We start from the raw sequence: 25,076 nt of genomic DNA on the forward strand, positions 1-25,076 counted from the left end.
CAATATGTTCAGTCCTGCAAAGTACTAGCAAGTAAAATAATCCCAAATTTCTTCATTCTATGTCTCCGTTCTTTCTCTGGAGAAATATACTGGAAAAACTAATCTCAACACTGAGAAATGGAAATAAGAAGTGTTCAGTTTTGTTACCAAAATAAGTATTCGGCAGTAAATGTTTTTTTTTAAACTAATACTAGAATGTACTTCAATGTGCTTTACTTATATTACATACACTTCACTCACAATGTACTAAATGTACTTTAAATACATTTTTAAAAGTCCTATGAACTACTCCAAAATTTTAAGATAGGAGCAGAATATAGTAGCAAACTGTGAAAATCATCCTTACTCTCCAATATATTTTCTCCTTTTTAAAAATGAGGTAAAAAAATAGGTGGAATAAATAATCCCCAAATGGCTTATTCACCCAAGTTTTGGAGAAGAGTTCAATTCAAATGCTTAGGAGATTCTTCTTATTTCCATTGACACCACACAATAAACAAATCATGTGTTTTTCATCAGATCATGTTTGCTTCATTTATGGATTTCTACGTCTACAACACAGTCCTGACCCTGCAGGAGTTCACTGCTTCGCTGAGAAAACAAGGTAGACACACATGGAAAGTCAAACAGCTCTACAGGGAAGCATGATGTGACATGGCACCAAACAAGCAGTTAACACACAACAGGTAAGAGGAGGAGGTAAGAGGGTTTATTGCAATAATCCAGGAAAGAGAAGGGGACAGAAGTTTGGAAAGTCCAAGTCTATGACTGACTAGACTTATGATTTTGGTTCATTTAATAACTGCTTCTATATCTCAGTGGTTAGATCTAATAAAACCAAGGAAAGGGGAGAAGAGATGGTATAAATGACCCTTAGGGATCCTTTAGCTCTAATATTCCATGATTCTAGTTTATTAGGGTAGTCACAGTGGAAATAAAAATGCCCAAGCAGGAGTAAAAGGTGAGTCAAGGCACAGTAAAGGGAACTGGAATAAATATTGATTTCCATGCTCCACGCTTGGAAAGCTGACTGAATGATGACCTAACCGGTAGGATCAGGAAACCTGGAATGGGGAGCTATGTGGAGGCAGGAGTTTAAACTACTGGTACTCACCAATAATAATCAGTACATTCTTTCCAGAGGAAATTGTGGTGTTGCAACTATCAAATTTTAAAATCAAGTTCAGCTCTGCCTTCTTCCGTTTCTGAAATTTAGTCCAAAAGCCATTCAAGGGGTCAAGCAAAGTAGGTATTTGTGCTGAGGGATAAAGGGCAGCGAGATGGCCCAGTGCAAGATGCCAGAACCCCAGGAGCTCAAAGAAGGCCTTGCAATGGGACAGCAGGTATGCAGACGTGAAAATGAGCAGGTAGGCAGACATGAAAATGAAATCTGCACAGAAGAGAAAGAGGCTGAGTGACAAGAGGCTATACAAATGGGTTAATGAAGTATGTATGTACAGCCCACTGTGATTTATTTAACAAAACCTAGGAAGTATTTCTAAAGCCCACATACCTTATAAACTGACTCGCACTCCAACTTAACCCCATGTAAACTGGGTGATGAAGCAATAATCTCCTGTTCTCGGGCATTCTTCTCTTCGTCACTTATCTAAAAAAAAAAAACCATATTTTATACTGTTTAAGAAATTAAAAGTCTTCATTCAATTTCAATAAACTACTTCTGTGTTGTAGTGAAGAGTCCATGCTTCCATAAAAATTTTTAAATCCTGATATCTCAAATCATTCCTAATATGATTCCTGAAATTATCATTAATGAAGCCAAAATATGGAAGAACACTAAAATTCAATATAATTTCAATTTCTACACTGCCTGTGTCTGAGGACATATACCAAACTACAGTAGCAGAGAAACAAAGTATTATAATAAGATAGGAATTATAGTAAAAATTCAGGTTAATAAAGACTAAAAATGAGCCTTACCCCAATTCAAGAGTTATGTTAGTTTATTAAAGTACCTATTTGCAGTTAAGAGTGGTTTAACTATTTCTCAGTTTTCTAGCCACATAAAACAACTCCAGACTTAAAACACTAGCTTCTCTAGGAACAACTACAAATCTTTATTATCTCAGATTAATTAGGGCTTTAAAAAGAAAAGAAAGATCCAACTAGGTAAAAATTTTAAACTTTTATGGAGAAAAATGAAAGATCTGTAAATGAAGATGAAATATAAATGACAAACCAAGGGAGGTATTTACATCTTTTACAACCAAGTTACTCTCAATAAACCCCTAGGTAGTAGTGCCTAAGTACAGTAATACAGAAGTAAAACACAGCCAATATTCATGTAAGTGAAAATAATCAAAGTAAATGAAAATAATAATGTGGTAATACTTTACACCTATTAAAAATGTCAAAAGTTACAGTGCTGGTTCAATCTTTGTGTAGGGCACTTTGACAGGAAATATCAAAAAGCCTTAAAACATGCAGACACTAATGATTTTATGTCCATAATTAATTGTAAGTCATAACAGGACAAATATACAAATAAGAACAATTTCTCTTTATCACAATGTTACTTATAATAAGAAAAAAATTAAATGTCTAACAACAGGTATTTGGTTAAATAAACTGCTATAGAACTTGATGTTTTAGTAAAGCAGGCTATATTATTCAGAACAACCTTTCACAGAATTCAAAGAAAAAAACGCTGACAAGAACTTTTAAAGCATCTTTAAAACACAGAAGATATCTATGTGTAGATATAGAGATATATGGATAAAAAGTCAGACCCATATGAAGTGGGGTATCTAATAGTGGACCCTACTGCTCAAATGCCATGGGGTAATCAGGGGAATCCCAAGCCTTGAACTTAAGGTGGTCCCTGATTCAAATGCCCCAGACACCTGGCAGCAAACTCAAGTCCTCTCTGGAGAAAAGGACATTCACACAACATGCCTCAAAGGATTCCTGCAAATACATATTCAAACACAATGTCAAGCACAGTGCATTTTATAACAAGACAGACAATAAAATATCACTTCATGAGCAAAAACAAAAGACTCATGAAGTATACAGATAATAACTATGTTAATATGTGTAAAGAAATGAAAGACAAGATATGGATAATTTTATGCATGAGAATATAAAAAGCAATTTGTGAAAGAAGGAGATCTTCTAGAAAGAGACAAAAAATTCCAGGGCAGAAATTAAAACTCAGTGGAATCATAAACACCTTTAAGTTGAAGTATGTAATTTAGTTAGACCAACCTACGTGCATCGAAGGTCTCATAGGTTACTAAGGATTGCTAGACCAACACGCAAGCTCTATGATGTAAAGCCCACTTTCACATTGGCTAATTCTGGGAAAGCAGCTTCAAAGACTCTTTGCCAAAAGCAGATAATTATCCCCTACTCTCTAGGACCCTGATGGACTTAGAAGGGAGGGAGCCAGAAGCTTATCAGCCTTCAAATGGATCTACAGCCCAGTTTCCAATTATGTAGTGGGTCAGGGGCCTCAGATTCTAGATTTGATTAAAATTATCCTGGACTAGTAATGCCTACAGGCCCATGAAAGAAAAAAATGAAAACCCTTCTAGAGAAAGTCATAATCCTCCTAGGCCTCAATACAGTTCTCCAAATGACTTTTCAAATACAATCTCCAGCACCCAATCAAAGATAACAAAGGGCACAAGACTCCATAAATGAGAATCAGACAGGCAAGACCAAAAATAAACTGTTAAGAATTTAAAAAGAAACAAAAATATCATTATTCACAATGACAGTATCCTTAGAAAATTCAGAAAAATCCACAAATTATTAGACCTATTGACCTAATTAAGCAAGGTTTCTAGATACAAGTTCAAATATAGAAAAAAGTTGTATTTCTATATGCCAGCAATCAAGTTCATAACAGAACTTTTCAAAAGCTACTATTCACAACAGATTAAAACTATCAAGTGTCTAGGAATAAATCTAACAAGAGATGTGGAAGGCCTCCACAGGAAAAAAACAAACAAACAACTAAACCCTTATTGAGGAAAACCAAGAGAGAGATATCCCACAAACATGCAGCAGAAGACTTAGTATTGTAATTGTACCAACTCTCCTCAAATTAACCAATAGATTCAATGAACTTGAAACAAAATCACCATAGCATCTGTGTGTAGATATAGAGATATATGGGTAAAAAGTGGACATTTACAACTGGTTCTAAAATTGACATGTACATGCAAAGAACCAAGAATGACCAAGACAGAAATAAGAAAAAAGATAATCAATCCAATAGAAAAATGAGCTAAAGACATGAACAGGCACTTTACAAATGAGAAAATTCAAAGGGTCCATAAACATATGAAAAGACACTCAACTTTAGTCATCAGGTGAGTACAAATTAAAACTATAGTGAAAACTTCGAAGATATAACAATACACAGCCATTAGAATTAAAAATTAAAAGACATTAAAAATGGGGAAAAGTGTTGGTGAGGATATGGAGGAATTAGAACTCTCATAAAATGTTGGTGGGAATACAAACTGTATAGCCACTGTAGAAAGACTTCAGCACTTTTTAAAAAATTTTTTATTAAAGCATCATTGGCATACAATCTTATGAAGGTTTCACAAACAACACTGCACCCCCTCTACTGCAGTCACTGCCTATCAGCATAGTAAGACGCTACAGAGTCATTACTTGTCTTCTCCGTGCTGTACTGCCTCACCCTGTGACCTACCTATACTGTGATTGCAAATTATAGTGGAGTTTGGCACTTTCTTATAAAAGTAAGGATATGTGCCCCTATGACCCAGTAATCCCACTCCTAAGTACCTACCCAAGAAATTGAAAACATACGACCACAAAAAGACTTATATGATCCCATTTATATAAAGCTCTACAACAGGGAAAACTAACAGGGTAGAAAAAGCTATGAATAGTGATTGCAAGACTGGGGACTTACTCGGATGGAATGTGAGGAAACTTTCAGGGGTGACTGCAATGTTTTGTAACTTAATAAATCTAAGTCACACAAATATATACATTTGCCAGAATTCATGAAGGGTGCACTTAAGATCTGTGCATTTCAGTGTGTATGAATTTTACCTTAAATAAAAAAGAGAACTATTAACAACGTAAGTCTAGTTAATAAAATGCAGGCTGTAGTACTTGGTGGGAAGTATAATTTCTTCAACTTACTTTGAAATGGACTGATGGGGAGACAGAATAATGGATAATATATGATTAAACAAGTAAAGTATAAACTATAGAATCTAGGCAGTATGTACAAAAGAATATTCTCTGTAAGATACTTGCAACTTTTCTGTTTGAAATCTTTTACATTGCAACTCTGGGGGCAAAATAACACAATAAAGATACTACCACATACCCACCTGGACAACTAAAATTAAGCTGGACAATACAGATGAGAATGTAGAGCAATGGGACTCTCCAACACACTGACAGGAGTGGAAACTGATAAAACTATTTTAGAAAATTTGGCATTATTTTGTAAGTTAAAGATAAACATACCCTATTATTCCAATGATTTTATTCCTTAATATATACCCTGGAGCAGTGATATACTTTTTCTAGAAAAGATCAAGGAGTTGAAATTGTATGCTCTGCAAGCCGTAAGGTCTCTGTCATAAGCACACAGTTCAGTTACAGGAAGAAAACAGCCATATTTAAGCAAATGGAAATAGCTGCGTTACAATAAAACTTTATTTGTGGACTCTGAAATTTATATTTCATATCATTTTCACATTATTTTCCTGGGTCAATAAATCTTCTTTTAATTTTTTTCAAACACTTAAAAATGTAAAAGCCAGACTTAGTTCACAGGTCATACAAAAATGCAGTAGCCAAGATTTGACCTATGGCCATATTTTGCTGATCCCTACTACAGAGCAATGGATTTTGAACTGGACCATTCAAGAGAAGCACCTAGAAGGTTTGTTAAAATGCAGATTACTGGGGGGGCGGAAGATGGCGGCGTGAGTAGAGCAGCGGAAATCTCCTCCCAAAACAACATATATCTATGAAAATATAACAAAGACAACCCTTCCTAGAATAAAGACCAGAGGACACAGGACAATATCCAGACCACATCCACACCTGAGAGAACCCAGCGCCTCGCGAAGGGGGTAAGATACAAGCCCCGGCCCCGCGGGAGCCGAGCGCCCCTCCCCCCAGCTCCCGGCGGGAGAAGAGCAGGCAGAGCGGGAGGGAGACGGAGCCCAGGACTGCCGAGCACCCAGCCCCAGCCATCCGGGCCAGAGTGCAGGGCCCTCGATACTGGGAAAACAGGGCAGCAAGAACAGTGAGCAGGCACTGGAGGCTGGACGACACAGGACATAAGAAAAGCGCGCGACCATTTTTTTTTTTTTTTGCTTTTTTGCTGCTTTGTTTTGGCGAGCGCTTTTTGGAAGTCTTAAAGGGACAGGGACCCCAATATTAGGGAAACAGGGCAGAAAGACCGGTGAGCAGAGGCCTGAAGCTGGCACCAGAGAATAAAGAAAAACGAACGACCACCTTTTTTTTTTTTTTTTAATTAAAAACTTTTTTTTTTTTTTTAATTAAAAAAATTTTTTTTCTTGTTTTTTTTTGTGCTTGTTGTTTTGTTTTGGCGGGTGCTTTTTGGAAGTCTTAAAGGGGCAGGGCGGGCCACTTAATCCAGAGGTAGGGAATCCGGGATCTCTGGGCACCCTAACCCCTGGGCTGCAGGGAGCAGGGAGGCCCCTTACGGAGATAAATAGCCTCCCAGCAGCTCCTGCTCCAACGCGACTCCACCATTTTGGAGTAGCTGCCCGAGCCAGGCCACGCCCACAGCAACAGCGGAGATTAACTCCATAGCAGCCAGGCAGGAAGCAGAAACCCTGTCTGCGCGCAGCTGCGCAGCACAAGCCACTAGAGGCCGCTGTTCTCCCAGGAGAGGAGGGCCACAAACCAACAAGAAAGGAAGTCCTTCCAGCCGTCACTCGTCCCAGTTCTGCAGACTAGTCCTATCACCATGAAAAGGCAAAGCTACAGGCAGACAAAGATCACAGAGACAACACCAGAGAAGGAGACAGACCTAACCAGTCTTCCTGACAAAGAATTCAAAATAAGAATCATAAACATGCTGACAGAGATGCAGAGAAATACGCAAGAAAAATGGGATGAAGTCCGGAAAGAGATCACAGATGCCAGAAAGGAGATCGCAGAAATGAAACAAACTCTGGAAGGGTTTATAAGCAGAATGGATAGAATGCAAGAGGCCATTGATGGAATTGAAATCAGAGAACAGGAACGCATAGAAGCTGACATAGAGAGAGACAAAAGGATCTCCAGGAATGAAACAATATTAAGAGAACTGTGTGACCAATCTAAAAGGAACAATATCCGTGTTATAGGGGTCCCAGAAGAAGAAGAGAGAGGAAAAGAGATGGAAAGTATCTTAGAAGAAATAATTGCTGAAAACTTCCCCATACTGGGGGAGGAAGTAATCAAACAGACCACGGAAATACACAGAACCCCCAACAGAAAGGATCCAAGAAGGGCAACACCAAGACACATAATAATTAAAATGGCAAAGATCAAGGACAAGGAAAGAGTGTTAAAGGCAGCTAGAGAGAAAAAGGTCACCTATAAAGGGAAACCCATCAGGCTAACGTCAGATTTCTCAACAGAAACCCTACAGTCCAGAAGAGAATGGCATGATATATTTAATACAATGAAACAGAAGGGCCTTGAACCAAGGATACTGTATCCAGCACGACTATCATTCAAATATGACGGTGGGATTAAACAATTCCCAGACAAACAAAAGCTGAGGGAATTTGCTTTCCACAAACCACCTCTACAGAACATCTTACAGGGACTGCTCTAGATGGGAGCACTCCTAGAAAGAGCACAGCACAAAACACCCAACATATGAAGAATCGAGGAGGAGGAACAAGAAGGGAGAGAAGAAAAGAATCTCCAGACAGTGTATATAACAGCTCAATAAGCGAGCTAACTTAGGCAGTAAGATACTAAAGAGGCTAACCTTGAACCTTTGGTAACCACGAATTTAAAGCCTGCAATGGCAATAAGTACATATCTTTCAATAGTCACCCTAAATGTTAATGGGTTGAATGCACCAATCAAAAGACACAGAGTAACAGAATGGATAAAAAAGCAAGACCCATCTATATGCTGCTTACAAGAAACTCACCTCAAACCCAAAGACATGTACAGACTAAAAGTCAAGGGATGGAAAAACATATTTCAAGCAAACAACAGTGAGAAGAAAGCAGGGGTTGCAGTACTAATATCAGACAAAATAGACTTCAAAACAAAGAAAGTAACAAGAGATAAAGAAGGACACTACATAATGATAAAGGGCTCAGTCAAACAAGAGGATATAACCATTCTAAATATATATGCACCCAACACAGGAGCACCAGCATATGTGAAACAAATACTAACAGAACTAAAGGGGGATATAGACTGCAATGCATTCATTCTAGGAGACTTCAACACACCACTCACCCCAAAGGATAGATCCACTGGGCAGAAAATAAGTAAGGACACGGAAGCACTGAACAACACAGTAGAGCAGATGGACCTAATAGACATCTATAGAACTCTACATCCAAAAGCAGCGGGATATACATTCTTCTCAAGTGCACATGGAACATTCTCCAGAATAGACCACATACTAGGCCACAAAAAGAGCCTCAGAAAATTCCAAAAGATTGAAATCCTACCAACCAACTTTTCAGACCACAAAGGCATAAAACTAGAAATAAACTGTACAAAGAAAGCAAAGAGGCTCACAAACACATGGAGGCTTAACAACACGCTCCTAAATAATCAATGGATCAATGACCAAATCAAAATGGAGATCCAGCAATATATGGAAACAAATGACAACAACAACACTAAGCCCCAAGTTCTGTGGGACACAGCAAAAGCAGTCTTAAGAGGAAAGTATATAGCAATCCAAGCATATTTAAAAAAGGAAGAGCAATCCCAAATGAATGGTCTAATGTCACAATTATCGAAATTGGAAAAAGAAGAACAGATGAGGCCTAAGGTCAGCAGAAGGAGGGACATAATAAAGATCAGAGAAGAAATAAATAAAATTGAGAAGAATAAAACAATAGCAAAAATCAATGAAACCAAGAGCTGGTTCTTCGAGAAAATAAACAAAATAGATAAGCCTCTAGCCAGACTTATTAAGAAGAAAAGAGAGTCAACACAAATCAACAGTATCAGAAACGAGAAAGGAAAAATCACGACGGACCCCACGGAAATGCAAAGAATTATTGGAGAATACTATGAAAACCTATATGCTAACAAGCTGGGAAACCTAGGAGAAATGGACAACTTCCTAGAAAAATATAACCTTCCAAGATTGACCCAGGAAGAAACAGAAAATCTAAACAGACCAATTACCAGCAACGAAATTGAAGAGGTAATCAAAAAACTACCAAAGAACAAAACCCCCGGGCCAGATGGATTTACCTCGGAATTTTATCAGACATACAGGGAAGACATAATACCCATTCTCCTTAAAGTTTTCCAAAAAATAGAGGAGGAGGGGATACTCCCAAACTCATTCTATGAAGCTAACATCACCCTAATACCAAAACCAGGCAAAGACCCCACCAAAAACGAAAACTACAGACCAATATCCCTGATGAACGTAGATGCAAAAATACTCAACAAAATATTAGCAAACCGAATTCAAAAATACATCAAAAGGATCATACACCATGAACAAGTGGGATTCATTCCAGGGATGCAAGGATGGTACAACATTCGAAAGTCCATCAACATCATCCACCACATCAACAAAAAGAAAGACAAAAACCACATGATCATCTCCATAGATGCTGAAAAAGCATTTGACAAAGTTCAACATCCATTCATGTTAAAAACTCTCAGCAAAATGGGAATAGAGGGCAAGTACCTCAACATAATAAAGGCCATCTATGATAAACCCACAGCCAACATTATATTGAACAGTGAGAAGCTGAAAGCATTTATTCTGAGATCGGGAACTAGACAGGGATGCCCACTCTCTCCACTGTTATTTAACATAGTACTGGAGGTCCTAGCCATGGCAATCAGACAAAATAAAGAAATACAAGGAATCCAGATTGGTAAAGAAGAAGTTAAACTGTCACTATTTGCAGATGACATGTTACTGTACATAAAAAACCCTAAAGACTCCACCCCAAAACTACTAGAACTGATATCGGAATACAGCAAAGTTGCAGGATACAAAATCAACACACAGAAATCTGTGGCTTTCCTATATACTAACAATGAACCAACAGAGAGAGAAATCAGGAAAACAACTCCATTCACAATTGCATCAAAAAAAATAAAATACCTAGGAATAAACCTAACCAAAGAAGTGAAAGACTTATACTCTGAAAACTACAAGTCACTCTTAAGAGAAATTAAAGGGGACACTAACAGATGGAAACTCATCCCATGCTCGTGGCTAGGAAGAATTAATATCGTTAAAATGGCCATCCTGCCCAAAGCAATATACAGATTTGATGCAATCCCTATGAAACTACCAGCAACATTCTTCAATGAACTGGAACAAATAATTCAAAAATTCATATGGAAACACCAAAGACCCCGAATAGCCAAAGCAATCCTGAGAAAGAAGAATAAAGTAGGGGGGATCTCACTCCCCAACTTCAAGCTCTACTATAAAGCCATAGTAATCAAGACAATTTGGTACTGGCACAAGAGCAGAGCCACAGACCAATGGAACAGACTAGAGAATCCAGACATTAACCCAGACATATATGGTCAATTAATATTTGATAAAGGAGCCATGGACATACAATGGCGAAATGACAGTCTCTTCAACAGGTGGTGCTGGCAAAACTGGACAGCTACATGTAGGAGAATGAAACTGGACCATTGTCTAACCCCATATACAAAAGTAAACTCAAAATGGATCAAAGACCTGAATGTAAGCCATGAAACCATTAAACTCTTGGAAGAAAACATAGGCGAAAACCTCTTAGACATAAACATGAGTGACCTCTTCTTGAACATATCTCCCCGGGCAAGGAAAACAACAGCAAAAATGAGTAAGTGGGACTATATTAAGCTGAAAAGCTTCTGTACAGCAAAAGACACCATCAATAGAACAAGAAGGATCCCTACAGTATGGGAGAATATATTTGAAAATGACACATCCGATAAAGGCTTGACGTCCAGAATATATAAGGAGCTCTCACGCCTCAACAAACAAAAAACAAATAACCCAATTAAAAAATGGGCAGAGGAACTGAACAGACAGTTCTCCAAAAAAGAAATACAGATGGCCAACGGACACATGAAAAGATGCTCCACATCGCTAATTATCAGATAAATGCAAATTAAAACTACAATGAGGTATCACCTCACACCGGTGGGGATGGCTGCCATCCAGAGGACAAACAGCAACAAGTGTTGGCGAGGCTGTGGAGAAAGGGGAACCCTCCTACACTGCTGGTGCGAATGTAAGTTAGTTCAACCATTGTGGAAAGCAGTATGGAGGTACATCAAAATGCTCAAAACAGACTTACCATTTGACCCAGGAATTCCACTCCTAGGAATTTACCCTAAGAATGCAGCAATCAAGTTTGAGAAAGACAGATGCACCCCTATGTTTATTGCAGCACTATTTACAATAGCCAAGAATTGGAAGCAACCTAAATGTCCATCAATAGATGAATGGATAAAGAAGATGTGGTACATATACACAATGGAATACTACTCAGCTATAAGAAAAGGGCAAATCCAATCATTTGCAGCAACATGGATGGAGCTGGAGGGTATTATGCTCAGTGAAACAAGCCAAGCGGAGAAAGAGAAATACCAAATGATTTCACTTATCTGAGGAATATAAGAACAAAGGAAAAACTGAAGGAACAAAACAGCAGCAGAATCACAGAACTCAAGAACGGACTAACAGGTACCAAAGGGAAAGGGACTGGGGAGGATGGGTGGGTAGGGAGGGATAAGGGGGGGAGAAGTAGGGGGGTATTAAGATTAACATGCATGGGGGGGTAGGAGAAAAGGGAGGGCTGTACAACCCAGAGAAGGCAAGTAGTGATTCTACAACATTTTGCTATGCTGATGGACAGTGACTGTAAAGGGGTTTATAGGGGAGACCTGGTATAGGGGAGAGCCTAGTAAACATAATATTCATCATGTAAGTGTAGATTAGTGATAGCAAAAAAAAAAAAAAAAAAAAAAAAGGGCAGTTCCTGTGTGGTAACCTCCAACGAGTTCTACACAAGGGTATAAAGGGCATATAAAAGTGTAGGCAAAGGGTCTGTTTGTGTTTATACAGAGGATCAAAGCCTAATTGGGCTACCCCGAAAATGAACTAAGATACGATATGAAAAAGAACTTCCAACATCTGCACTCTCTGGAAGACTCATGCCAGAAGATGATCATCAAAAAACCCCAACAAAGATCCACACACTGCTACAGCTGTAGATGCACTCATCCCACCAGTTCCTGGACCTGCCATGGGAATGAGGAAGGAGATATCTAAGCTGGCCTGTGCATACAGTAAAACAACAAAATTGGACTGGATCTATACTGTTGGAACTCAACCAAGAATTTGGAGAAGTGCAAATTGTAGCGCTCCAAAGTCTTACAACTACAAACTATTTATTGTTAAAAGAACATATGGCATGTGAACAGTCCCCAGGAATGGGTTGTTTTAATTTGTCTGATTTCTCTCAGACTGTTCAAGTTCAGTCGGACAATATCCACCATATCATAGATAAGTTTTCACAAATGCCTAAGGTGCCTAACTGGTTTTCTTGGTTTCACTGCAGATGGCTGGTAATTACAGATATGCTTTGGTTATGTAACTATACTCCTATTATGTTAATGTGTGTGTGCAATTTAAGTAGTAGCTTAAAACCTATACATGCTGAAGTTACTCTACAAGAAGATATATCAAAGAAATAATCAATCTTCCCATGTTTTCTTCCGCCTGCTACTTCTATAGCTTTTCTTCTTCCTTCCTAATTACAACCCTTAAATAGAATTCGTGCCTCATATCAAATTTACCGAGTATCATAATTCTTCCAAGTGCTAAAGATACCTCAAGACAAATGCTGGGCATAGAAGCCACAGGGCATAAATATGCAAAGAAGTAAAAAGCTAACTTTTTCAAACAATAAGGCTTCTCTCTCACTTACCAACTTCACATTTCCCTGTATGGCCCCGGAAGATGACTGGTTAGCCAGAGACGGGTAAGATTCCTCAAGGGAGGAACAACCTAAGACAGGCACAGTCGCAGGGGGGCCATCAGGTGAGAAATTGGGGATCAACAGAGGTGAGGCTTAGAACCTCACCCCCCCTGTTCTGAGAGAAATCTTCTGCATACGTGGATGTTTTATTGCCCTGGTCTAGCTTGGATTAACACATAGTCTACAGGCACACACCTGATCATCTACATGTGCTCTCTTACAACACTAAACTATGTTTTCTACCTTTATCTTGTATCTACCTACCACTTCAGCATTTTATTAAAAATAATAATAATAAAGAGAGAAATGTGGTATCCACATATAAATCAAGTATAAAAACCAAATGAGTATTCATATTTGAACTGACTGTTTATAGTTCATAATGCATGAGCAAAACCGAAAGTTTCTGTGATGACTGCCCTTGTACTGTTCACTATGTAACTTATTCATTATGTAAGAATTTGTTCTACATGTAAAAACTTGTTTGTTATGCCTCAGAAGATTGGAGACTGACAAAAATTAGGCTTGGGGTGGAATAATGATTGTGCATTGAGCATTGACTCCCCTATACAGAATTTTATTGTCGTTAACAACCATTTGATCAATAAATATGAGAGATGCCCTCACAAAAAAAAAAAAAAAAAAAAAAAAAAAAAAGGACAGACTTCCAATGGTAAAATAAATTAGTAACCGGGATGTAAGGTATAGCATAAGGAATATAGTCAAGATATTGTAACAGCCTGGTAGGGTGATAGCTGGAACCTAGAATTATGTATATAAATGTTCTACCACTGTGTTGTACACTTGAAACTCATGTAATGTAATACTGTGTGTCAACTACCCTTCAATAAAAAATAATTATTAAAAAAAAAAAAAAAAAAAAAGAAATGCAGATTACTGGCCCCTACTAGAGTTTCTGATTCATAAGATCTGAGGTAGTTCCGGAGAACTGGCATTTCTGACAAGTTTCCAAGTGATGGGCATGTTCCAGTCCCTAGACCACTGCCCTAGAGAAACATGCACAAGGAACATGAACAAATGTTATTCATATAACCAGAGCAACAGTATTCATAATAGCCAAAAAGTAAAAACCTCAATGTGCACCAAAAGCAGGATAAATAAATAACTAGAATATTCATAATGTAGAATATGGCATAGAAACAAAAATAATCTACAATTTCACACAATGTGCATAATCTTAAAAATACGTTAAGCAAAATACTCCAAACACAAAATAAAACATACCCAATTATTCCACTTATATAAAGTTTTGCTTTATATTTGGAAAATAATATTGTTTAGGGATAAATACTCAAACGATCAACTAAAGGAAAAAAAGGTAAAGAAGAAATTATCATAAAGTCAGACCTTAGTGATTTCCTCTAGAAAAGGGGAATGTGTTAGTTAAAAAAGGGGCACAAGGAGGAGATTCCAGAGTAATAGCAGTGCTTTATTCCTTACATGTATTAAAGACGAGTGTTCACTTAATAAAAATCCACCAAACTGTAGGTTGTCTTACATGTTTTCTTGAATATGTTATACTTCTTAGTTTTAAGAGATTTGAAAAGTGAAATTAAGGAGATGAGTCATTATAATAAAATGTTATGTAGGCAGTAAGATTATTTTTCAAGTATATGGAGACTTATGATTATTGTCATAGAAAGATATCCATGAAATACTGTTAGGTGAAGATAAATTAATACAGTTAGGTTAGGGCAAATTAAAATAAATCTTGAGAGATTCCAAGTATGTGTTTGCATATAAGTTTATGCATGGGGAAGTCTACTCCAAAATGTAACTAACTCTGGGATTATAGATAATTTTTATTCCTTATACTTACATATATTTTATTAAATTTAGCCTTAGATATTTCATGTTCTGGATGTTATTATTAACGGTATTTTTTACTTCAATTCCTAATTATTTATTGCTTTCTTGCTTTTCATTTTGTTCTTTCACTTCAAAATTACAGATACTATTGAGTAGCTTAAGTCCACTAAGTATTAGAGTGACACTGTAGAATCACATACTTTTGGTTTGCCTAATGATTTCCATATCTGTCCAAATCTCTTGCCACTAGTATTAGTTAAGCATTTCTTTCTCTGTGTTTCCTCTGAAAGGTAAAAATACAATGGAAAATTGGTTTTTGGAGTATATCATTAGGAACAAAAACCTTCTTTCAAAGGAAATCTTCCTAGAAGGATATTATGCTGCTGAAATTAGGAAAAAAATTACTCTGGTTGAAGGTTGAACCCAAAAAACACCCTCTCAACCTACCGTCACCCCATCCCTCCCCTCTGTGCCCATTTCTAAAGGGCACAGTGAGAAAAAGCCCTACAAACTAGTTAAGTAACTGCACAAATTGTACCGTGAAGACAATGATAGCAATACTACTGCAACAGAATCACCAGCTGGCTGGCGGCTCTCCCAACTGGGTAACGGCCTGAAATGTTTGTTCGTGGGTTGTTACAATGAAAGTTGAGATAGAGCATAAAGGCATTTTAGGCGTGCCAGTCTGTAGTTTATTCAAAAGCCAATGAGGCCCATGCATATCATCTGCTAGTTAATATGCTAGCCATTTTATTTATACTATCTCATTTAACCTACCAACAATCTTACAGGGTAGATACTATCTTAGTTTTATAACTAATGAACAGGAATAGAAAGCAAACTGGGTTTCCAACTAAAGTCTGACCCTGAAGCCCGTAAGGCCATATGGTCTCCAAATAAACAAAACAAACAAAATGCTATTACTTTACAGGACAGTTGAACAACCACGTAGCATCAGAATCAGTTCAAGAGACAGTCATCAACTGAAAATTTTCACCTCAAATCCTTTTTGGTTGTGAACAGGATAAAGATACAGAAATTAAAAATGTAATATAACTAGATATCATTAAGAAGTCTTACAGGTAAAAATTTTAAACAGTGTCACACCACAAATTATATACAATCAACACTCATTCTAGAGTGTTTAAATTGAGATTCAGCAATAGCAAATATTTCTCTAAGAGGTAACACCAGATTACTCTGCTTTAGTATTTGCTTTGTCTACATATATCTCTGTTGAAAGTAACTTCTCTACTTAATAGACCCTTTTTTTTTTCCTTTACTTTGCATTCCATAGTGAAATTCTTCAAAACTCAAATACAGACCCAGATACACAATGCAGAAAATAACTGAGAGAAGGTAGCTATGTTTTAGATCAGTTTTAGTGCCAAACTGCAATTCTCAGACAGCATTTAATAAAGAAATTTATCAGTGAGATATAGTGAAAGGATAAGAAGAAATCTTAACATCTTCATGATGTCTTCATGAGATTTCTTAAGTAAATTTCCAATTGAAAATATAAAAATGTAAAATAAAAATGTATTTCACATTTTCTCAATGAAAATTTATTTGAAATTAAGTAAAATGTCAATACACAGGCCTGTTCTCCCCACCATTAATGAGGGTAACCATAACTGATTACATCTATTGCATTTTGCCCAAATAATACTGACTAAAATCTGACAAAACTGAAGTTGAGTCCAAGTGTGTTAACCCTCCGTGGCCCATTTATAATCACTTATTATAGCAACAAAGAAATAAGTATCTTTGAACATAGAGATATTTGCCCTAATAGTATTTGGGGTTCTAACTCAACAAATATCACAGCAATATATAAATATTGCTAATACTTCTCCTAGGGTAACATCTCTCCTCTCCCTAAACTCAATTCAAATATTTGTATTAACAGTACCATAGGTGTTTATAAGCAATTAACTGCTTACTAAATAAATGTCAGGGAAGCACACCAGTGCAACTGTCATAAAAAGAATACATTGGTTGCAAGAGACTTCATTTGTTTGAATAGTCTTCTTTAGAAAGATAGTCAAGATTCAAAAAAAAAAGGACCCTGAACTAAAACTAGAGCACATTATCAAAAATGTAGTAAGATTTTCCTTCATTGAAATGTACTCAAAAAATTTTCTACCCTTACTTACATTAGAAATAATGAATAAACCTCTAAGAAATTCAATGTTTCTAAACTGTTCACCCAAAGTGACCAGGTGCATTCCATATCATACACATTCTATCTAAAATTCATGTCATTTCCTATGTTACAGCTTTTCAATACTGTTTTCCCTTAGTGAATTAAAAAGTTCATACATTTGTCACACACAGTCTAAATCCTCATTTATCTATGTAGTTAGAACTAAAATTTTAATGGCCAAAGAGAATTCTCACTGAAAGATAGGATGATTGTCTGAAACTTTACCAATTAGTGTAAAATCCTATTGACTTAATTCAAATTTTTACAATAACCTTGAGTTTCTCTTCTGCTTTCTGTCTAAAAACTACTGGGGAAAACATGAACATATTTCATTTTCTCAGATTCCCTTAATGAGGTTACCTACTATACACCTAGACAGTTCTCATCCTCTTAAAGAGCAAGACAAACTTAAATGGCTTCCTGCTTCTATTAACAAAGAATCTCATGTAACAAGGATACAGTACAACTATAAAAGCAGAATAGAAAGTATATAGCTTTTGTAATTGCAGAAACCTGAGTTCAAATCTTAAACAAGTTAACATCTTCATGCCGGTTTTTTCATCAGTAAAATTAAGAAAATAATATCTGTCATGTAGCTTTTAAATGAAATAAAGTATGAACACATCTAGAATAGCATAACAGAGAACATGCCATTAATAAATGGTAAGTGTTTATTATTACTATCAATAATATACATTTTGATTAGCTTCTGTTGTCCAGACTTTTTTACCCCAGTAATAAAGTGAAACATTTCCTCCAACTCAACTAGTTTCTAGAAACTTATCATTTTATTAGACTAACATAGGACTGGTCTTTGGGGGTTGGGGGGCAGGCATTCAAATTAACTAAGCATGCTAGGTTATCACTGAAATATCTTACTATCAAGATATATCATGTCTCACAAAATGAACATCTTCCTCAAAAGATACACACAGTACATAACACTGCTCTAAATGGAATCACATTCCCTGAATGACTGACATTTCTAGTCTAGAGATGCTTGATCTTCACTCTGATTAATTTTCAATCAGCAAAAACCCAGAACATTTGAGCTTTGAAGTTCTTCTCTTTTCACTACTACCTCAATTCCCCACACCTCAACCCCTATTACCCAGACACACCCACCAAATAGTACCTGAATATTTCAAATAACACATGGTATAATGGTATCTTTTTGTCAAGCAAAAATCACATTGGGCTTTAACAGCTTTGGTAAAATTTTATTTCTATGTATTACTATTGTTTTACATGCTGCCTTTCTAATAGAATTAGGCTATGTGTGTCTTTTTCTTTTTGATATTTGTCATCAAACCAGGAACTGGGAGAGCAGTCTCACTCTGCCAGCAATCCTGAGAGGAGATTAAGAGCGAGCTCTGGAGAGGCAAACGTTCCACACAGAGAACAGGTGAGTAGAGGCTGGCTGAGCAGACTAGGTAACTCTTCACCCTATGCAGAATCCCTCATGAAGGAGGGTTACGCATCCCGAAACTGCTGGAATTAAACACAGCCACCTGACTTGCTTTGACCAGTGAAATCTAGGCAGAAGTGACATGTGTCACTCACATACAAAAGCTTTATAAACACATAGTTTACACATATCTCTCCACCCTCTGCTACAGCAACTGGTGAAGCTCTACACAAAGGCTGTTCAGTCAGCCTGATTCACAACTTCAATACGACACAGAGCAGGGACGTAGATGGCCCACAGGAGACATACAGCATGAACAAGAAAAAAACATTTTTAGTAGTCACCAAGATTTGGGGTCATTTGTTACACAGCAAATCCTATCCTGAGTGGCAAGAATAATCCCCCACCCTCTCTGGATCACACATTTTTATCAATAAAATATTTTAAGCAGATACTTCCCAGATATGTCCATTTATAAATTACATACATGTATTACCACACTTAAAACAAGTTTTTAAATACTTAAAACTTAAAACAGGCCTTCCTTCCCAAAAGTGTAAAAGGAATGAGATTAAAAATGTATGTTGTATTATTTATTTCCTTCTCACATTCCCAAAAGATCATCTTGGGCACACCACTTTAGAACCACCAATCTATTACTATGCTGACCCCTAAAGCAAAGATACAAATAAGGCTTTGCAGAGATTTATTCTAAAAGCTTTCAATCAACAATATTCAATCATGTTTATAAATAATCTGATCAGAAGTTTTTTTTATGTGAATCCAAACAACTCTCTCTCCCTCAGGCCCTGGTCCTTAAACAAGGATGTATATCAGATTTGAGATAGATCTTTTCAAAATTACGGATTCCTGGTGCCACCTAGACCTACAGACTAAAGCCCAGAAGTGTATATTTTTTTTCAAAAGGTCCATTAGTGATTCTGATGCCTATCACCAATCTAAAGAGTAAATCTCAGAAAGAGAACCCTTTTTCTAACATAATTACTTATGTCCTGGAAATATCATCAATTCTAACATCTGAAATTTTATACAGAATTCATTCACTCTTTGTAAAACACTGAGGATCTAATACATACAAAGCACTCTTTCCAGCGGATAGAATCCAGCTATATATAGATAAGAAAAAAAATTTTTTTTTAACTATTCTCATGAAACCTACATTTTAATGGAATGAGACAGACTAGGAACAAACTATGATGAAAATAAAACAAGGGCAAGTACTACAGATGGATGATTTATGCTTTCAGTGGTGTGGTCAAAGTCTCTCTGAAGAAGTGACACTTAAATGGAAACCTGAGTGGAAAGCAGCCACCATGCAGAACCTGTGGCACGGGCCTCCCAGGCAGTGGCAGCAGCACGAAGGCCCTAACAGGCCCTTTTACCTAAAGGGGAGCAAGGCTGGCGACTCGGAGGAACAGAAGAAAGGCTGATGAAGAGCAGTGGGAGGCAGTGGGTGGTAAGCGAGGCAGACGGGGCCCTCAGACCTGGGGGAGGGAGACTGTTACACAAGGAATGGTACACGAAACAGAGGTTCTAGCCAGAAGAAAGTTAAGATCTGATGTACACTGTGATTTGTAAAAGACCATTCTCGTGCTGAATGGAGAACAAACTGGAAAGGACTCGAGTTGAGAAAGAGACCCACATAAGAGGCTATCTTGACAGTTTGAGAGAAAGATGGTAGTGCCCTGAACTAGAGAAGCCCTGGTGGAAAAACGTTAAGTCGACAGATTTAAGATACATTTTGAAGGTAGCAGACAGATTGCAAATGACAGGAGTGGAGAAAAAGACTTCAAGTTCTGAAGTTTTACTCCTGGGCAGATGGTGATGCCATTTACTGACTTTCTTGATCCTCATTAGCCACTGTTACTTTATATTTTACTTCTATACAGATCTGTCCTATGTGTCTTGTTGCAAGTCTTACCAACTCCCTTGTAGAAAGGCACACGGTATCAATAAATGTATGTAAATGACTCCAAATACTAGTTTCTCTAAATGAAACACATCTGTAGAAGCAGGTAAAGACACCTTAACAATCCCACCAACATAGAAACTAGTTATATTAATGAAAGACTTTAAAACATCTATTGCATACTGAAACAATTAGTAATTGTTTCTTTTGTAATTAAATTCAAAATCTGTGGATCAAGCAAATATCCTGATTTTTAATATTGTTATTACTATTTCTAATACGTATGGGTTCTGTAAAGGTGGTAAGTATTGTGGTCTATAAAGGGCACTTTGTTTCCCAAATACATTGTGACCTCATTATTCTTGCTGTGGGCATCAAATCTGGCTGCAATTTTTTTTTTACATTCCTCTCACTGAAAGCTGAGATCTCTCTGCCCTCCCCTTGTTCTGGACTGGCTCGTGACTGCTTTGACCAACACATATGACACAAGTAACACTCTGCCAGTCTCAGGCTTAATCTTTGAGGACTTGGAGGACTTCTGCCTTGTTCTCTTAGAGTCCTGGGACACTCTGAAGAGAAAAAAGAAGTCCAAACCCCTTCTTTTCAGGATCACATTGAGATGATCGCAGCAGAGCCCAGTCTTCTAGATGTTCTTACCTCAGTACAAGGTACGTGAGTGACGCTATCCTGGACATCCTAGACCAGACTAGTTGTCAAGCAGGTGACCCCAAACGACAGAATGTGAAGCAGCCCCACTGAGCTCTGTCTGAATTCCCAACTCTCAAAATTGTGAGATTATAATAAAATCATTATTGTTTTAAGTTTCAGGGTTAGGTTTAAATTTTCAGTTGTGATGTTAGGTTTGAGAATATTTAAAATATTTTTCCCTATTTATAATCCATTCTTACAGTATACTTTTTTCATTTAAATGTACAGAAGAGACCTATGTAATAGGATAAAATGAAAAAAAATATTAATAACTGGTAAATCTTTAGGAATGATGAAAACAGGAAATAAAGGAAATAAATTATCACAGTGTGGCTGTGTTAATTAATCAAAATTGACAGCAATGGTATGTTACTTCACCAATAAATTCTTTGTCATTTAGTCATCCAAACATTAGAAGTTAGAAAACAAACAATAATTTAATATCCTGACACTCTAATTAGTACTTTGATATCTCAATAACTCTGCCAAACTGATCGATGTAAAAATAAATCATCTGGTTACTTTACTACTGTTTTTTGTTTAGTTTTTTTTTTTCAAAAGAGCTTAGGCACATTTGGAAGATACTAGAATTTACATAAAAGGTAAAAAAATTACTTATACTCAAGCATATTTCTTCTCTTCTACAAGAAACCTCTTTTTTTTAAAAAAAAGTGGGTAGTTTATATAAGAGTTCCTTAAAGTCTCCTAAATAAATCAATTACACAGCAGTGTATTCCCAAGGGGGCAATGGTAATGTTCCTACACATTAGTACCTTACAAACTGACAGGACACATCAGATACTCCTTCCATCCCCTCCCACCTCATCCAACAAACATTTTTCTGGCACCTTCTGTGAGCCAGGTAGGTACACCACCACCAGATAATACAAATGAAAGTAAGATGCTACTTTATAAATTAACTATGTTATTTAACCATAGCAAAAGCTTATAAAAGAAGACAAGCTGACTCCACTAACAATTAAATCTGAAAACAGCAGCCACTCACAAGAGGAAGAAGCCTGGTTTCCAGCATGCAAGGGAAGGAGAACAAAAACTCTGTGAAGGCCTGAACACCCGTCTGTCAGGCGTGGAAAGAGTGGAAGTAGAAAGAGAGTACATTCCAGTCCCCCAGCGGAAAAAAGGGGGGAACCCATCACAGTAGCATGAGACAGAGTAAGAATGCCACTTGACCTGGTGCTTAGCCTTGTTTACAAGAGTTAGAGACGGGCAGATGGAGGGAAACACACTCATTGAGTCAAAGGGAGGCAACAAGGTGATCCAGCCCAGCTCAGAGACTCTGCTCACACTGTAAATAAACCCAGCTGAAATCTCCAGTGGCACTCCTAGGGCAGTGGGCTTGGCTGAGGCTGGTAGAATAGCACCGTGTGGGGGGCCAAGCAGCACTTACAGCACTAAACATCAGATTTACTGAGAATAGCTTGGTGCCACCCTAGAGGCAGGAAACATGGGAGCCACATGGGGCAGAGAAAATGAAAGTACTTCCAATGAGCCAATCTCAGTCTCCCTCCCCCTCGACCCCATTCCCCACGCATGGGTGTGTTGGAGGTGGGGGGGGGGCACCTCCCTTATTCTTTCACACACACACCCCCAACATGAACTGAAGAGGACTCAAACAGTGGCCTATTTATGGGCAGAAACTTCTAAGCTAATGGGGCCTAGAAAAACGCTAGCAATACACCAGCAAATGAAGTAACAATTGGTAAACAAAACATTATGGAATAAATGCTAACTGAATATCTGGACAGCAATATAAGAACATTTAATTTATTAAAAAACTTAGATCTATTCTTGAGACCAGATATAAAAATATATTACAAAAGACACTGGGTTAAAAATAAAAGCATCAAACCTCAGAGAAGTAAGTGATGGTTAAAAACAGACTAGTATAGAGTATTTAGATTACTCCATTCTAACCAGGAAGCTAAAGGCTTGTGGGCCCTTAGAATCAGAAATTTTATATCAAAATTCTCAATGACTCTTTTGTTCAATTATTTCCACCTATGTCTCTCCATCCTTACCCTCAGTTGGTGCCCAAAATCCAGACCTAGCGCTCCTACACTCATTCTCATTTAACTCAACCCTGGCCCCATCTACCCACCTCATTCATTTGTATATTCCCTCTGCTGAAAGATGTTTTCCACTCTGTTCTCTAGCATCCAATCCCCACCCAGACATGTTCAACCATTTCCTGAATGCTCCTCCCCCCCTCTGCTGTCTCCGGAGATCAGGGCTCCAGCATAAATTAGCATAAACATGGCCCACACCGCCCCCTTACAGCTGACTGCTCCCCACCACTCAGTGCCTCCAATTCACCCAGCCCTTCTGGCACCTCACTAGAGTGACCAACCATTCCAATTTACCCAGGATTAGGGGTTTCTCAAGACATGGGGATTTCAGTGCTAAAACTGGGAGGGATACAGACCAAATCCAAACCTTGTCAACACTGTTAACATCCACTTCCTTGCCATTGTCCTAAATGATTGCTACATCCATATGGATGGTCCAGTCTATACTATCTCAAGGTCCCGGGCACACTCTGCCCACTCACACTCCACCTGGAAAGCTCACTCCCAACGTCACGGGGCAATTCACACCTAGGCCTCCAGCCCCCAGTACCCACACTGCTCCCATCTGCCCACCCCTTCCTCACACTCCCTGCTTACTCACTCCATAAACCCATTACACAGGCTCCTTGGGTCCAAAGTCTTCTCCCACCTCCCAACATTTAAACTCTTCCTGGTTTCAATTTTTATCCCAGAAATTACTTCATCCTCCAGTTATAGCAACCTACACGCACTCCCTGTAGCACACCACGGCTTTTACCTCTGTCTTTACACTTACTTCTCATATCTGAAATGTCTTTCCACGACCTATGCTTCTACTACAAAATGTCTATGTAAGTAACATATTACCTCTACAGTGTCCCCAGATTTCCTCAGAAACAGTTACTCCCTCTTCTATGCCTGAACATGCAGTATTATAATATTTATGCACTATACTTTAAACATTTATATGTATCTCCCTATGATATGAATCTAAGCACATGTAAGTAAGTTACACTTATTACATTCCCTGCAGTTACAATACCTCATGAAATGTTTATGCAATGGAATATATACCAACTATAGAAGGTAAGCAGAAATACAAAAAAAGAAAAGAAAAAAATAAATATTCTATATAATGGAACTCCAAAACACTAAAAATGTATAATTAGAGCATATAATAAAACAATTCATCTAATGGTAAAAAAGATAATGCACATGAGATTATAAAAATTCACACACACAAAAGAATGTTCAATTCTGATAGTAATTAAAAACCAGTTAAAAGGTAAAAGCAAGCAGTAGTAGGTAATCCAAGAATGAAGACACTATGATAGAAATGGAGGGAATCATAAGCAAATAATAAAGATGAAGAGGAAATACCAACCAGTTAAAGATGACAGGATCATGCCTGGGTGAGCCTTTAATAAAAATGGTCTTCCCTGGCAGTTTCTCCAGATGAGCACTTGGGTCGTTAAGCAAATTAAAGTAAAATTACTTCTCAATTAATCTGATATAATGAGCTATTTTACCCTTAAAAAAAGAAAAAAAAAAAAAACACCTCAGGACCCATTTTCTCTTCAGCCCAGTCCAGGATTCTGTCTTGAGAAGCTGCAGAGAGCAGAGAACATGTTCGGTGGCGGAAGACATGGTTTGCAGTGACCCCTCTAAAAGCACAGCAATAGATGCAGGCTCTTGTGTTCCAGCCCCAGGCCACTAGGCAGCT

At 37.6% G+C, this 25,076-nt stretch overlaps 1 protein-coding gene across 4 annotated transcripts in view; it reads right to left on the bottom strand.

Moving 5' to 3' along the window:
* The window catches only part of PRIM2 (DNA primase subunit 2), a 343,351-nt gene that overhangs the window by 251,888 nt on the left and 66,387 nt on the right, over nucleotides 1-25,076 (bottom strand). For all 4 annotated transcript variants that reach the window (XM_057493690.1, XM_036916298.2, XM_036916299.2 and 1 more), the window contains one exon: nucleotides 1,514-1,609. In XM_057493690.1, coding sequence (XP_057349673.1) covers nucleotides 1,514-1,609 — 96 coding nt within the window. The remainder of the gene's footprint in view (nucleotides 1-1,513; nucleotides 1,610-25,076) is intronic.

The sequence above is a fragment of the Manis pentadactyla genome, chromosome 16 (genome assembly GCF_030020395.1).
Source record: "Manis pentadactyla isolate mManPen7 chromosome 16, mManPen7.hap1, whole genome shotgun sequence".
NCBI classification, from domain to species: Eukaryota; Metazoa; Chordata; class Mammalia; order Pholidota; family Manidae; genus Manis; species Manis pentadactyla.